Source organism: Staurois parvus, unplaced genomic scaffold, assembly GCF_062004578.1.
Source record: "Staurois parvus isolate SC_StPar_1 unplaced genomic scaffold, SC_StPar_1.0 ptg000708l, whole genome shotgun sequence".
Taxonomy (NCBI): Eukaryota; Metazoa; Chordata; class Amphibia; order Anura; family Ranidae; genus Staurois; species Staurois parvus.
In genome coordinates this window covers 3,498,949-3,513,139 of record NW_028318504.1, presented here as the reverse complement: position 1 = coordinate 3,513,139, position 14,191 = coordinate 3,498,949, and the positions used below count along the sequence as shown (strand labels likewise).

At 39.4% G+C, this 14,191-nt stretch overlaps 1 protein-coding gene across 1 annotated transcript in view; it reads right to left on the bottom strand.

Annotated features, from left to right (window-relative positions):
- Nucleotides 1-14,191, bottom strand: part of LOC149445818 (catenin alpha-2-like) — a 680,096-nt gene that overhangs the window by 208,658 nt on the left and 457,247 nt on the right. Inside the window, exon 3 of the mRNA XM_089653375.1 lies at nt 8,416-8,611. Coding sequence (XP_089509501.1) covers nt 8,416-8,611 — 196 coding nt within the window. The remainder of the gene's footprint in view (nt 1-8,415; nt 8,612-14,191) is intronic.

Below are 14,191 nucleotides of genomic sequence, written 5' to 3'. Positions count from 1 at the left end.
GATGTGTTTGTAAGAATGGATTTGAGTAAACTATAGGTAAAGTTTAAGGTAATGTGATTGGAATTACAGTATTTTCTGGCGTATAAGACTATTTTTTATACTTAAAAATATATCCCAAAAATTGGGGGTCGTCTTATACGCGGGGTATAAAATGTGAACCTTGAGTTTGTTTGGGTCAAGCTGGCTGGATGTGTGGTAATACTGTACATACAGTACACCGTGCTGAGCCAAACTGGCTCCAAACAAATGTCCCTATGATAGATTAATCTGTCAGCCCGCTGGATGTGCGGTATATACAGTATACTGCGCTGAGCCAAGCGGTTTCAAAATGTACCGGTACGTCCCTACTGTAATCAGCCCGCTGGATGTGTGTATGTACGGTAGCTGAGGCTACATACAGTATACACTGGGCCAATCACAGCGAGCGATGTATTCTACTAATGAATACAAAGCCTGCTCGGATTGGCTGAGTCAGAGAGGTGGGCTGATGATGTCACAACCTCAGCCAATCCGAGCAGGCTTTGTATTCATTAGTAGAATACATCGCTCGCTGTGATTGGCCCAGTGTATACTGTATGTAGCCTCAGCTACCGTACATACACACATCCAGCGGTCTGATTACCGTAGGGACGTACCGGTACGTTTTGAAACCGCTTGGCTCAGTATACTGTATATACCGCACATCCAGCGGGCTGACAGATTAATCTGTCATAGGGACATTTGTTTTGGGCCAGCTTGGCTCAGCGCAGTATACTGTATGTACATTACTGCACATCCAGCGGGCTGTATATATACTGTATACTGTATGTAGCAGAAGCTACCGTTTTACCGCACATCCAGCGGGCTGTATATATACTGTATACTGTATGTAGCCGAAACTACCGTTTTACCGCACATCCAGCAGGCTGTATATATACTGTATACTGTATGTAGCCGAAGCTACCGTATTACTGCACATCCAGCAGTAACCATCTGATTTGGAATTTGATCCATATGATGACTGTCTTACAAATGTATCACAAGATGTCATTCATGAACTTATGATGTCAGAGGATGAACATGAGGATTTTGAAGGATTTTAAGTACCGGTAAGTCATAACCATTTCAATTAAAAAATCTGATGTTTTTAAATGGTGTTGGGGGGGGGGTAGTCTTATACGGCGAGTATAGCCCAAAACCTATGTTTTAACTGGAAAATTAGGGGGTCGTCTTATACACCCAGTCGTCTTATACGCCGGAAAATACGGTATATTGAACAAATCACTTTTATCTTTACATTATAGATTACTAAATACTTTTTAGTTCAACAACAGTGATATATAATACATCAATGTAATGCTTTGTGCTCCTTTTAAAGTGGGCCTGTACTTGAATATTTTTTGTTCAGCGTGGTTTTCCTATATATGAATATCTAAGAATGCTGTTTAGCCAAACGTTTGCAGATCTCTGACCATCAAAACTATATGAGCTTGTTAGAGATCCCATTCCAAAACCATATAAAGTTGTCCCACCCTTTGGCTGTGGCTATTACAGCCTTCACTCTTCTGAAAAGGTTTTCCTCAAGGTTTTGGAGGGTGTCTGTGGGCATTTGTGCTCATTTAGCTAAAATTACAGAGGATCTCCGACAGCACAGCACAGCCACCCAGAGCAGTGTGATTACAGTGAAGCGCCAACACACTGCCCCCCCACTAAAACACTCTCAGCACACAGTTAACCCTTTGATCACCCCTCATGTTAACCCTTTCTTTCCCAGTGCCATTAGTACAGTGTCAGTGCTTTTTTTTAGCACTGGTCACTGTATTGGTGTCACTAGAGATGTCGTGACACCAAGTCAGTTCCCCCCAGTGTCAGAATGCCCGCCGCAGTCCCGCAGTCCCACTATAAGTCGCTCATCGCTGCCATTACTAGTATAAAAAAAAAATTCCAGTATATATACCTCCATTTGTAGATGCTATAAGTTTCATGTAAACCAATTAATTTACACGTATTGGGGTTTTTTTTAGCAAAGACATGGAGCAGAATACATTTTGGCCTGAATTTATGACAAAATTTGATTTTTTAAATTTTTTTACTGGACATGTTTAATAGCAAAAAGTCAAAAATATTGTTTTTTTTTTTCAAAATTATCGGTCTTTTTTTTTATAGCGCAAAAAATAAAAAACGTACAGGCAATCAATTACCACCAAAAGAAAGCTCAATTTGTGGGAAAAAAAGGACGTACATTTAATTTGGGTGAAGCATTGCATGACCGCGCAATTGTTAGTCAATGTAACAGTGCCGTATCGCAAAAAATGGCCTGGTCAGGAAGTGGGGTAAATTCTCTGGAGGGCAAGTGGCTAAGTTCTGAATTGCAGGACCTCTAAAACTGATTGAGATTGTGTTATGTTGTGACCTTTACTTGAAGTTATTAGCTATCTTATGCACACATTTCCTGTTGCTTTACTGTGCCTACATTTGATCTAAAAACGAGCAAAATATTAATTCATTCTAAACTGTGTGTGAATCTATTTCATGGTTGCGGCCAAAGGATTCTTCTGGCTAGAGGTTTAACGTGCTGTCAGCAGAGGTTGGGCTTCCAGAGAAGGGTCAAGAAGGACAAGGAACTCCCTCAGAGGCCCCTGAAGGGGTAGTAAAACACACTAATTCATGGGTAGATTGGGTAATGGGTACTTTCCATTCAAGTACTGGAAACATTTGGATACTTTGTAAATGTTTATAGCTCATACTCCTTTCTCTGCTCCAGCCCCACATGAGGCATGTTTAGACCCGCAATGGGGCAGACTGACCATTTGGAAACTCGGGCACTGCCCGAGGGCCCAGGGTCAGTAGGGGGCCCCATGAGGTGCCCCTGGTACCTTTTTCATAGGCTTTTTTTTGAGTATGAGCAAGGACACAGGGGCCCCATGATCCCCTATTGCCCGGGGGCTCCATGAGTTGTCAGTCCACCCCTGGTTGTGTGTGAAAATCCCAGTAGATCAGCAGTTTTTTAAATACTCAGACCAGCCCATCGTGCAGCCCATCATGCGTGCCCAGCAATCGTGGCAGAATCGCACCGCATTTAGGGTGCCAAAAAGAATAAATGCACCCAAACATGCATTGCACATTCTGCCACGATTTGGAATTGCTGCCAGAACTGCATCCATTCCCACATAGAAGAAAAACATATTTGCAATATATTTAAAAAATATTCTTCCCAAATATATTGCCATATATTTGAAATCAGGGGCGGACTGACCATTTGGAACCTCGGGCACTGCTCGAGTGCCTGGGGTCAGTAGAGGTCCCCATGAGATGCCCCTGGTACCTTGTTCATAGGCTTTTTTGAGTATGGCCAAGGACACAGGGGCCCCATGATCCCCTATTGCCCGGGGGCCCCATGAGTTGTCAGTCCACCCCTGGACCTGCATCATCACATACCTGATGAAGGGGTCTTGCATGGCCCTGTTTCTTTGCAATTTACTGCTGTGATGTGATCCCTTTAAAAAATTGAAGGCAATCCATGGTGTACTGGCGGTATACAGTATATGTTTTGAGTCACGTTTGGACACACAGTATCAGTGAAGTGATAAATATATAATCAATTTAACCAACTTCCAACTTTCCATGCACTGCCTTTGCAGAGGGTCCTTAGAACTGTTTTTTAAAAAAGAAAATGTGGGGATTTACTAAAACTGGTGGACTCAGAATATGTTGCAGCTGTGCATGGTAGCCAATCAGCTTCTAACTTCAGCTTGTTCAATTAAGCTTCAGCAATTAAACCTGGAAGCTGATCAGTTTCTACCCAGAGATGCACCAAATTTTGCACCACACAGTTTTAGTAAATAACCCCCAGTGTGACAGCAAATATTTTAAAAACAGAATAAAACCACACTTTTATGTAGGAAATTAAAAAAAGGCAAATCTTTGTTCTGCCTACTGAAAAGATGGATGTTCTTTGCTGCATATTGATGAATGAAAAAAAATCATATTACATTATTCTGAGAAACTCGAATAGTGCACACCAATAATGAGCTACTGTATACCTGTGACAGATATCAAAGTATAGAACATTCCGTTTTCTGGATGGAGTGAGTAGACACAGAGATAAAGCCCGGAGTCTTCTGATGTCTCTCCCCGCTAAATATTGTTTTTCTTAAGGATTTGCACTTCAATCATAGTCCGATTCATGGATTTACATCACTATCTTTGTGTATTTTCAGTACTAAGCGCTCACAGGTCTTGGGGGGGAAAAAATTAAATTTTTGTAGAAGATTTCAAATGTTGAAATATTTTCCTAAAACTGATGCAAGTTACAGAATGTTCCCACATACTTTTTTACTTTTTGTCTTTCTCTAAAAACTTTGGTGTAGCACAAGTGGAAGAAATAGAATTGTATTAGGATAACTATTCCCAAAATGAGTAAAAATCATTCATGATTATAGAAAGGTGTTATGTATGTTTTAAGAGATTACGTTTAAATTAATATTGTCATTAGATATGAAATACTAAGCTTATATATTATAATATCTACAGTCTGGAAAGAAGAGAAAGGGGAGACATAATTGAAACCTTTAAATAGATCAAGAAGGTGAATAAGGTTCAGTAGGGCAGGATTTTTCAATATGAAGCCAAGATCAAGAACATAGTTAGTCTGGCTGAAAAAAGACAAAAAAGTCCATCCAGTTCAACCATTAAAAAAAAAAAAAAGTTATAATCCTATACCCACAGTTGATCCAGAGGAAGGCAAAAAAACCCAGCAAAGCATGATCCAATTTGCTCCTGCAGGGGAAAAAATTCCTTGACCCCCGAGAGGCAATTGGATATTCCTTGCATCAACTTTACCTATAAATGTTATATCCAGTTATATTCTGTGTAGCTAGTACAGAATCCAGGCCTTTTTTTTAAGCAATCCACTGAGCTGGCCAGGACCAACTCTTGAGGGAGTCTATTCCACATTTTCACAGCTCTCACTGCGAAGAAACCTTTCCGTGTTTGTAGATTAAATCTCTTTTCCTCCAGATGTAAAGAGTGCCCCCTTTTCCTCTGTGTTGACCTCAAGGTGAATAGCTCTACACCGAGTTCACTATATGAACCACTGATGTAGTTATACATGGAGATCATATCCCCCCTTATGTATTATACATGGAGATCATATCCCCCCTTATGTATTATACATGGAGATCATATCCCCCTTATGTATTATACATGGAGATCATATCCCCCCTTATGTATTATACATGGAGATCATATCCCCCCTTATGTATTATACATGGAGATCATATCCCCTTTATGTATTATACATGGAGATCATATCCCCCTTATGTATTATACATGGAGATCATATCCCCCCTTATGTATTATACATGGAGATCATATCCCCCCTTATGTATTATACATGTTGATCATATCCCCCCTTATGTATTATACATGGTGATCATATCCCCCCCTTATGTATTATACATGGAGATCATATCCCCCCTTATGTATTATACATGGTGATCATATCCCCCCCTTATGTATTATACATGGAGATCATATCCCCCCTTATGTATTATACATGGAGATCATATCCCCCCTTATGTATTATACATGGTGATCATATCCCCCCTTATGTATTATACATGGAGATCATATCCCCCCTTATGTATTATACATGGTAATCATATCCCCCCTTATGTATTATACATGGAGATCATATACCCCCTTATGTATTATACATGGAGATCATATCCCCCCTTATGTATTATACATGGTGATCATATCCCCCCTTATGTATTATACAAGGTGATCATATCCCCCCTTATGTATTACACATGGAGATTATATCCCCCCTTATGTATTATACATGGAGATCATATCCCCCCTTATGTATTATACATGGTGATCATATCCCCCTTATGTATTATATATGGAGATCATATCCCCCCTTATGTATTATACACGGAGATCATATCCCCCTTATGTATTATACATGGAGATCATATCCCCCCTTATGTATTATACATGGTGATCATATCCCCCCTTATGTATTATACATGGAGATCATTTCCCCCCGTAATCTCCTCTTCTCAAGAGAGAATAAATTCAGTTCCTCTAATCTTTCCTCATAGCTGAGCTCCTCCATGTCTCTTATCAGTTTGGTTGCTCTTCTCTGTACTTTCTCCAGTTCCCCAAATTCAAAATAAATCACAACTTTATTAAAATACAAAATATCAAACAAATTTGAAAACTGAATTAATTTCCCCATGGGCCCAAACTACTGACATGTGACGTCATCCACATGAAACTAGTAGATGAAGGTGGACTAGACTAGCAAATTAAAGCCACTAACATGTTTTAAGCTACTAACACTTTTAAGTAGTTACAGCAACACTTTTTTTTGTTTGAGATAAAGGTTTGACATGAATAAAAGCTGACTATTGTAAGCACTCTGTGAGTGTTAAACAGTTTGTCTCAATCTAACTGACACTTTTGCTGGATAGCTTGGTCTTTTAACCACTTCAAGTCCGGACACTTATACCCCCTTCCTGCCCAGGCCAATTTTCAGCTTTCAGCGCTATCACACTTTGAATGACAATTGCGCAGTCATGCAACACTGTACCCATATGAAAATGTTATTTTTTGAGACAGATAAAACTTTATTTTGGTGGTATTTATTCACCACTGGGATTTTTATTTTTTTTGCTATATAAATGAAAAAGTCCAAACATTTTGAAAAAAAAGTGTTTTTCTTAAAACATTTTGCAAATAAATAATCTTTCTTCATAAATCTTGGCCAAAATTTATTCATCTATCTTTTTAGTAAAAAAGAAAAAAATAACCCAAATTAGTTTATAACTAAAAATTATAATTTTTCGACATTTATTTTACATTTTTATATTATTTATGTTTTTTTTACATACTGTCACCCTAGCAGTACAGTGACACTGTACTACTTGTAGGGGGTGATGAAGATTTTTTTTTACACTGATTGCTTTTACACCCATAACAGCTGTAAAAGCAATCATTTCTCCTTCTCTCTGGCTGCATTCTTGCAGCCAATGAGAAATACTGTGTGAGCTGTGATTGGTCATAGCTTGTCACATAATACAAAGCTGTTGTGAATAGCCTTGTATCATGTGACCTCTGTGATCATTCACAGATTTCACTTGTAGTAAGCAATGATGTCAGAAGTGACATCTTGCTTACTACTATTCATGTGATCACTGATTGGCTAATCAGTGATCACATGATCGGGACCTCACACAGAGGTCCCGTACAGTGATCGGTGTCTGGACACAGCAGGCTCCGGATCCCAGTGCTGCGCGCTCCTATGGCACAGGCAGGGAAGCGCGGAGGACATTTATAAACGGCCACCCGCTCCTTCAATGCTCCAGTCCGGCCGTTTATATACATGGGCTGGACGGGAGGTGGTTAAAGAAAAGCAAAAATATAAAAGACTGGTCGAAACTGGTTAAAAATAACGGGAAAAAAAAGCATAAAAAAGGAAACTAATGCTGCCACCACATATCTGAATTGCTATTAAATGCTATTTTTTGGGTTTAATACTTCTTCAAGAAAAGTGTAGTTATATTTCCAACCAGCATGTGCCAATAGGGCCTGAGAACATTGCTACGTCTATGAAAAGTTCAGAATTTTTACATTTTAGAGCCACCCCCCCCCCCCCCCGTACCCTGACAAAAACATGCAACACATTCACAGAAAACTCAGAGCAGCACATACAAAACAAGGTTGACCTATTTACTACAAATTGCCGTTTTCAGAGGCGCCTCGTCACAGAATGAGATGGCCTGGCCCTTAGCCTACAGTATAGCTTAAGGGGCTCATTTATAATGCAGGGCAGATATTTTGCTATCTGCTTTATACTATACTATGCAATAATACTTCATACTATACTATGGAATAATACTTTATACTATACTATGGAATAATACTTTATACTATACTATGCAATAATACTTTATACTGCGGCTGACATTTTACTGCCCATTCATAAAATGCAGGCCTTGGTGTGGGAACAGGTTCTTTTTTTTCAGAACAGAGAATTTTGCTATTAGAGGAGACTCCAAAGACATGCTGGTAGGTGAATTGGCTCCTGTCTAAATTGTCCCTAGTATGTGTATGTATGAATGTGAGTTAGGGACCTTAGATTGTACACCCTTTGAGGGTTAGGGACTGATGGGAATGTACAATATATATGTAAAGTGCTACGTAAATTGACAGTGCTATATAAGTACCTGAAATAAATTCCAGTTGCACGACTTTGACAGTTCTGGAGTCCTGAAGCCACTGGAGCACTAAGCACATTTGTAAAGCACATTGCTGTGCCATTGAAATTTGTGCCATGGTTAAGGCCATACTGCTGCTTTGTAAATGGAGCCCTATGTCTATATTGTCTATTGTTGGACATCCCTACCACAAAAGCCATACTCATACCTTGTTTCCGGACATCATCCACAGCGGAGATTAGCTCCTCTTTTAGGTCCTGACTGTCTTTAGCGATCTGTTCGCCCTTTTCCAGAAAGTTCTGGGTGGCCTGCTCCACTGATGCTGCAAGTACATGGGCCTTTTTAGATCGACCTTTCTTTTTACCGGAGGGGCCCTTGTTACTGGTGTTTACCAGGGTAGTTACCTGCAAGAATTAAGAAAAATCAATTAGTGCATAAATATATAGTAGTAGCTGAATGACACCAGGATATGATCTAAAGTGGGGTCACGTTGGAAGAAGAGGCATTGTCTTGGGCTGAACATAAAATACACTAATAAGGATAGCTGATGAGCAGAAATAGTCGGGCAGATCACAAGTTAATGATCACGGATATAGATAATGATAATCTATCTAGAACGGTATAGATAATCTGAGTAATAAAACCTTTTTTTGCAATATTTTAAATTATAAAAGTAAAAAGGGGCAACATAAAACGAGTGCAATATTTAACATTGCTTTTGATAAAAACTCATCAATATCTGGTTGGATGGATGTAGTAGCAATTCTCAATGAATTCTCAAGGTTCTTATCAGAAATTTTGGTTCTAATTTTGCCCTTCGTGTGCTTCATCCAATTGTTGCTCACAAAAAATGTAGGTGCCGAAAACTGATGAAATGAATAAGGTGTGATTGTGAAGAATGGGAGATTTTTCTTTGGGAAGTTACAATTTACATTTCAACATCCAGACAGAGCATTCACTATTACACAGATAGGACTGGGTTCAACTATATCATACATTCAAGCTATGATTACTAAACCATGACTTTCAGAACATCCAATGCCTTCCATATTTTAAACTTCATATCACCTCTGCATTATAAAGTGCAGATTTCCCAGACGTGACAACATACTATCACATAGATATATCCACTTATCTCTGCGTATCCACTGGCTTGCAATGTACATTTGATGTACTGCTCTACCTCACATTGTCATGTTTTACAGTATACAATTAGTCCTGCAAAACGGGAGGCTACATATCATGTCTATGTTCTGACTGAGTTATTTAACTGTATACACTCTATATGCTCTCGTGCTATTCTTATACTAATAGTGTTTTTGGAAGAAAAAAAAAATTACATAGTTACATAGTTAGTCTGGCTGAAAAAAGACAAAAATCCGTCCAGTTCAACCATTAAAAAAAAAAATAAAAAAAGTTATAATGCTATACCCACAGTTGATCCAGAGGAAGGCAAAAAAGCCCAGAAAAGCATGATCCAATTTGCTCCTGCAGGGAAAAAAATTCCTTCCTGATCCCCCAAGAGACAATCGGATATTCCTTGGATCAACTTTACCTATAAATGTTAGTATCCATTTATATTCTGTGTATCTAAGAAATAATCCAGGATTTTTTTTAAAGCAATCCACTGAGCTTTCCAGAACCAACTCTTGAGGGAGTCTATTCCACATTTGCACAGCTCTTACTGTGAAGAAACCTTTCCGTGTTTGGAGATTACATTTCTTTTCCTCCAGACATAAAGTGTGCCCCCTTGTCCTCTGTGATGACCTCAGGGTGAATAACTACACCGAGTTCACTATATGAACCACTGATGTATTTATACATGGAGATCAGACCCCCTTATGTATTATACATGTTGATCCCCCTTATGTATTATACATGTTGATCATATCCCCCTTATGTATTATACATGGAGATCATATCCCCCCTTATGTATTATACATGGAGATCACATCCCCCCTTATGTATTATACATGGAGATCATATCCCCCCTTATGTATTATACATGGAGATCATATCCCCCCTTATGTATTATACATGGAGATCATATCCCCCCTTATGTATTATACATGGAGATCATATCCCCCCTTATGTGTTATACATGTTGATCATATCCCCCCTTATGTATTATACATGGAGATCATATCCCCCTTATGTATTATACATGGAGATCATATCCTCCCCCCCCTTATGTATTATACATGGAGATCATATCCCCCTTATGTATTATACATGGAGATCATATCCCCCTTATGTATTATACATGGTGATCATATCCCCCCTTATGTGTTATACATGGAGATCATATCCCCCCTTATGTATTATACATGGAGATCATATCCCCCCTTATGTATTATACATGGAGATCATATCCCCCCTTATGTATTATACATGGTGATCATATCCCCCCTTATGTATTATACATGGAGATCATATCCCCCCTTATGTATTATACATGGAGATCATATCCCCCCTTATGTATTATACATGGAGATCATATCCCCCCTTATGTATTATACATGGTGATCATATCCCCCCTTATGTATTATACATGGTGATCATATCCCCCCCTTATGTATTATACATGGAGATCATATCCCCCTTATGTATTATACATGGAGATCATATCCCCCCTTATGTATTATACATGGTGATCATATCCCCCCTTATGTATTATACATGGAGATCATATCCCCCTTATGTATTATACATGGTGATCATATCCCCCTTTATGTATTATACATGGAGATCATATCCCCCCTTATGTATTATACATGGTGATCATATCCCCCCTTATGTATTATACATGGTGATCATATCCCCCCTTATGTATTATACATGGAGATCATATCCCCCTTATGTATTATACATGGTGATCATATCCCCCTTTATGTATTATACATGGAGATCATATCCCCCCTTATGTATTATACATGGAGATCATATCCCCCTTAATCTCCTCTTCTCAAGAAAGAATAAATTCAGTTCCTCTAATCTTTCCTCATAGCTGATCTCCTCCATGCCTCTTATCAGTTTGCTTGCCCTTCTCTTACTTTATCCAGTTCCCCAATGTTCTTTTTGTGAATTGGTGCCCTAAAGTCCTGTAAAGAAACACTGTCAACTTTTTGTTTGGAAACATGTGATCGCTAAGCGTAAACATATTTTTACAAAAAAAATCCCCCCACCCCCAAAAACAAACAAACAAAATTTTTAAATAAGTTTATGATTTTGTGTTGGACTACATGTGTGCTTTGGGCCACAGGTTGGACACCCCTGATCTACAGCTTACATTGACTCTGTCCCAATCTTGGAAGGAATTTTAGGATTTTTAGACCACATGACTATCTAAGGTTTTATAATGTTCAAAAGTACTTTATGACCTTTTTGATTACCAAATCTGTGAACCCCACACACCTTACATAAGCAGCCAAAAGAGAAATATGAACTAATAGGCAAAGACAGAAAAAAACAACAATTTTCATTAACAGTACATTCCATCAGAACTGTGTTTTCTTTGTGGATCATGATGAAAGATAACTGCTTCTTTACTTGAAGAGAACAAAAAAACATCTGTAGCCCTTGAGCAATGGTTCTCTTTTCTCGGATTCCAGATTGTTGCAAGGATTTTAATCTTCAGTTACAGAAATAGACTTCTTTCACAGGCTGAAGCCAAGTTTGTTCAGTAACCCATATATTACCTGAATTTAGAGTGTGTAAGAGTGTAACTGTTGTAATTTTTCTTCCTCCACCAACTGTTCTGTAACAACACACCTGCAATCCTCTAAAGTCGGCCATACTTGAATTGAAATTTGTCCAGTACAGCAGGGAGCGGCTGAGATATGATCCATGTATGGGCAGGTTGATTGTGCGCAAATTTATCCATCAATCAGCTTGGGTACAACCAGCTTGTTGGATTCGGCTATAGCCGCTAGCAGCAATCATTATGTTCCGGCAGCCGGGAAGGCTCCCTGTGTCCCCTGCTGGCAGGAGACAATAGCTCTGCAGGAGGCATTCTCCATCAACACTGACTGTGTTTTGCTGGGGGAAGAGTACAATTTTCTTTCCTATCCACCAGGAAGGAAATAAAATTGCAAACTCTATGGGCTGCTTAACCGCTTCCCGTCCAGCCCATGTTGATAAATGGCCAGATGGGAGCGCTGCCAATGCGGGTGGATGTTTCTAAACGTCCCCCACATCCATTGCCTGTGCGTGCTCACTGGGAGCGCGCGGCACCACAATCGCTATACGTGACCTCTGTGTGAGGTCCCGATTCATGTGATCAGCGATTGGCCAATCAGTGATCACATGAATAGTAGTAAACAAGATGTCACTTCTGACATCATTGCTTACTACTTGTGAATTCTGTGAATGAGGTCACATGGTACTGAGCTATTCACAAAAGCCTTGTACCATGTGACAAGCTGTGAACCAATCACAGCTCACACAGTATTTCTCAATGGCTGCAGGAATGCAGCCAGAGAGAAGGAGAAATGATTGCTTTTACAGCCTTTATGGGTGTAAAAGCAATCAGTGTAAAAAAGAAAAAAAAAATCTTCATCCCCCCCACAATTAGTACAGTGTCACTATGGTGACACTGTACTGCTTGGGTGACAGTATGTAAAAAAAAAACAAAAAACATAAATAGTAATATAAAAAAATTTAAAATTTAAAAAATGTTTTGAAAAATTATAATTTTTGGATATAAACGAATTTGGGTTGTTTTTTTTAATAAAAAGATAGATGAATACATTTTGGCCAAGATTTATGAAGAAAGGTTATTTATTTGCAAAGTTTTATAAGAAAAACACTTATTTTTTCAAAATGTTTAGACATTTCATTTACAAAGCAAAAAAATAAAAATCCCAGTGGTGAATAAAATACCACCAAAATAAAGTTTTATCTGTCTCAAAAAGATGCAAAAAAATTCATATGGGTACAGTGTTGCATGACCACGCAATTGTCATTCAAAGTGTGAAAGAGCTGAAAGCTGAAAATTGGCCTGGACTGGAAGGGGGTGAAAGTGTCCGGACTTGAAGTTGTTAAAGCTGACCATTATGCTGAACTATTCATGGATGTACACATGTCCTGCTGCCGGCTATTGTGTATTCTGACAGCTGGTGTCCTCTTTAAGGGCTCGTTCACACTTGACTTATCTCTAACTCTTGCCAAATGATCCTATAGCGTTTGACAGTCGTTAGACAGGCATATAGGAAGCATTTATAATGCTCCTCAAATGCTCCCCAAACGCCCTATGTGAGGTTTTGAGGCATTTGATAGGCGTTTGCCAAGCATTAAAACCACGCCACAAACGCCTATAATGAAGTTAAATGGTATTAACGCTCCGCGAACGCCTCTCAGATGCCTCACAACCGCCCTGCAAACTGCCTGCCAGGCATTTGAGAAGCGTCAGTTTTGTCGTGATGCAACGCTAACGCTTCAGTGTGAACAGCACTGTGTGCTGCCATGTGCAGAATTTTCAAAAGCTTCACAAATGCCTGTCTGACACCTGCTGACAAAGCTAGTGTGAACGTAGCCTTAGTTGGCCATACACAAGTCAAATTCCAGCCAGTTCCTGTGTATTGGCTAAATTTCGAGCCATGGGTGCCCCTATTGATACTACCAAGCTAGATAAACTTTGATTAAGAAATCAAAAACGTTTGGATAGAAAAAGTTTGGCTGAACAGTGGTTGCAGCCAATCAGCGGCAGGTACTGTTCAAACTGTGACAATACTCAAACAGTGCCTGCAGCGGATTGGCTGCAGTCACTGTTTGGCTGCGCTGGGGTCTTTTGGCTTTTCAGTCGAAGCTGGGTAGTGCCATTGGGGACAATGTCAAGCTGGTTGGTGTCACTGGGGACAATGTCAAGCTGGGTAGTGCCATTGGGGACAATGTCAAGCTGGGTAGTGCCATTGGGGACAATGTCATGCTGGGTAGTGCCATTGGGGACAATGCAAGCTAGGTAGTGCCATTGGGGACAATGCAAG